We start from the raw sequence: 1,570 nt of genomic DNA, 5'->3' as shown, positions 1-1,570 counted from the left end.
CGGGAGAAAATTTTTTATATTTTTTTTTCGAAAATTTTATTTTACGATATTTCTTTTAAATTATTATTATTATTGTTATCGTTATTATTATTATTATTATTATTATTATTATTATTAATTTTATTATTGTTTTTTTTTTAAATTTGATAACGATAATTTTTTTTTTTTGTTTAATTTTATCAATTTTTTAGATGCCTCATTGTTAACGGCCTCTCGCCCATCTGAGCACTGCATCAGCTATAACATCCAGATGAGCCTTCGTCTGAAACACATAATTAACACACATATATACGTTTACGCGGCGTAATTTTTTCCCACCATTAAATTCAATCACGTGATTGCGTAAAATTGTTTAAATTTAAATATCGATTCCGTTATTAAAAAAAAAAAAAAATCCACGCCGCGTTTTATTTTAAAAAAATCGATGACGAATTATTATTTATTATTATTACATCCGCCATGTTTTTATAATGTCGCATTGTAGCGGTGGTGAAAAACCGAACTAAAATTTTAACGGTAGGAAAATGTAATCGATATACGATTATAAACAATCGATTATCGATTAATCGAGATTAAACTAATCCGGATTTAAAACGAATTCGCTTAAGGCTTCAAAAAATTAATCATTTAAATGAGTTTTCCGTTATTTTTTTATTATTATTATTATTTTTGTAAATCTACTTATGAATAATTTCTTGTTATTTAAAAAAAAATTGACAAATAAAATATTAATTTTAATTAATATTATTAGTATTATTATCCGTCTTAATTATAAAAATGAAAAGTTTTCTCCCGTTTCTTTTCCCTCCCGAATAAAATTCATTATATAAATAATTTTTTTTTCCCCGTTTTATTTTAAATATAATGATTTTATATTAATTAATTTATACGTTAATTAATTAATTAATATTTGAATTTTTATTTATTTATTTATTTATTAACTTACCGTTTTGTAAAACATGCACGCTTGTCTATCTTCGTCTTCCCCATTTGGGCAGTCTATGAAACCATCACAAAGAACGTGATCATCTATACACCTGTATCGTCCCATTCTGTCAGGCGTTGGACATGCAAATCTGTCCATACCATCCTCCGCTTGTGGACATTCTGTATGAAAAAATTAAAATTTTATTTTATTTTGTAAATACCTGTAAAATTTTCCCATTTTCCCACCCGAATAATAATAATAATCACACAATAACTACTTCTTAACCACCTTCCCTTCCCTCTCTCTCTCTCTCCCTCCCACCCACATTTAAAAATTCAAACATCAACTAACAAAAAACATTATCATTATTATTATTATTATTTTACTTATATTAATTATATAAAATATAAAATTAGAAGAGAAAGAAAAAAACGTTAAAACGAAAAAGGCGACAAAAATATTTTTATTTTTTTTTTTAGATATAAATGACGTCATATAAAGTTTTCATTATGATGTTTTCAATTATGACGTCAGAATTTCATTCAGATTTAGCCAAGAAAAAAAAAAAGGAGGAAAATAAAATAAAATAAAAAAAAAGAAAATAGAAAAAAGAAAAATGACTGTTTTTTTTTTTTTTTTTTT

General features: G+C 24.3%; 1 protein-coding gene across 1 annotated transcript; it reads right to left on the bottom strand.

Annotated features, from left to right (window-relative positions):
* Positions 1–202: 202 nt before the first annotated feature.
* Phum_PHUM211900 (uncharacterized protein) lies at positions 203–1,084 on the bottom strand (the record flags this gene model as incomplete). The annotated part of the gene is made up of 2 exons (XM_002425566.1): positions 203–262; positions 947–1,084. The coding sequence occupies 2 exons, from the start codon at positions 1,082–1,084 to the stop codon at positions 203–205; spliced, it is 198 nt and encodes a 65-aa protein (XP_002425611.1).
* Positions 1,085–1,570: the final 486 nt, after the last annotated feature.

Source organism: Pediculus humanus, genomic scaffold, assembly GCF_000006295.1.
Source record: "Pediculus humanus corporis 1103172107561 genomic scaffold, whole genome shotgun sequence".
Taxonomy (NCBI): Eukaryota; Metazoa; Arthropoda; class Insecta; order Psocodea; family Pediculidae; genus Pediculus; species Pediculus humanus.
This window is presented reverse-complemented; position numbering and strand designations above follow the sequence as displayed.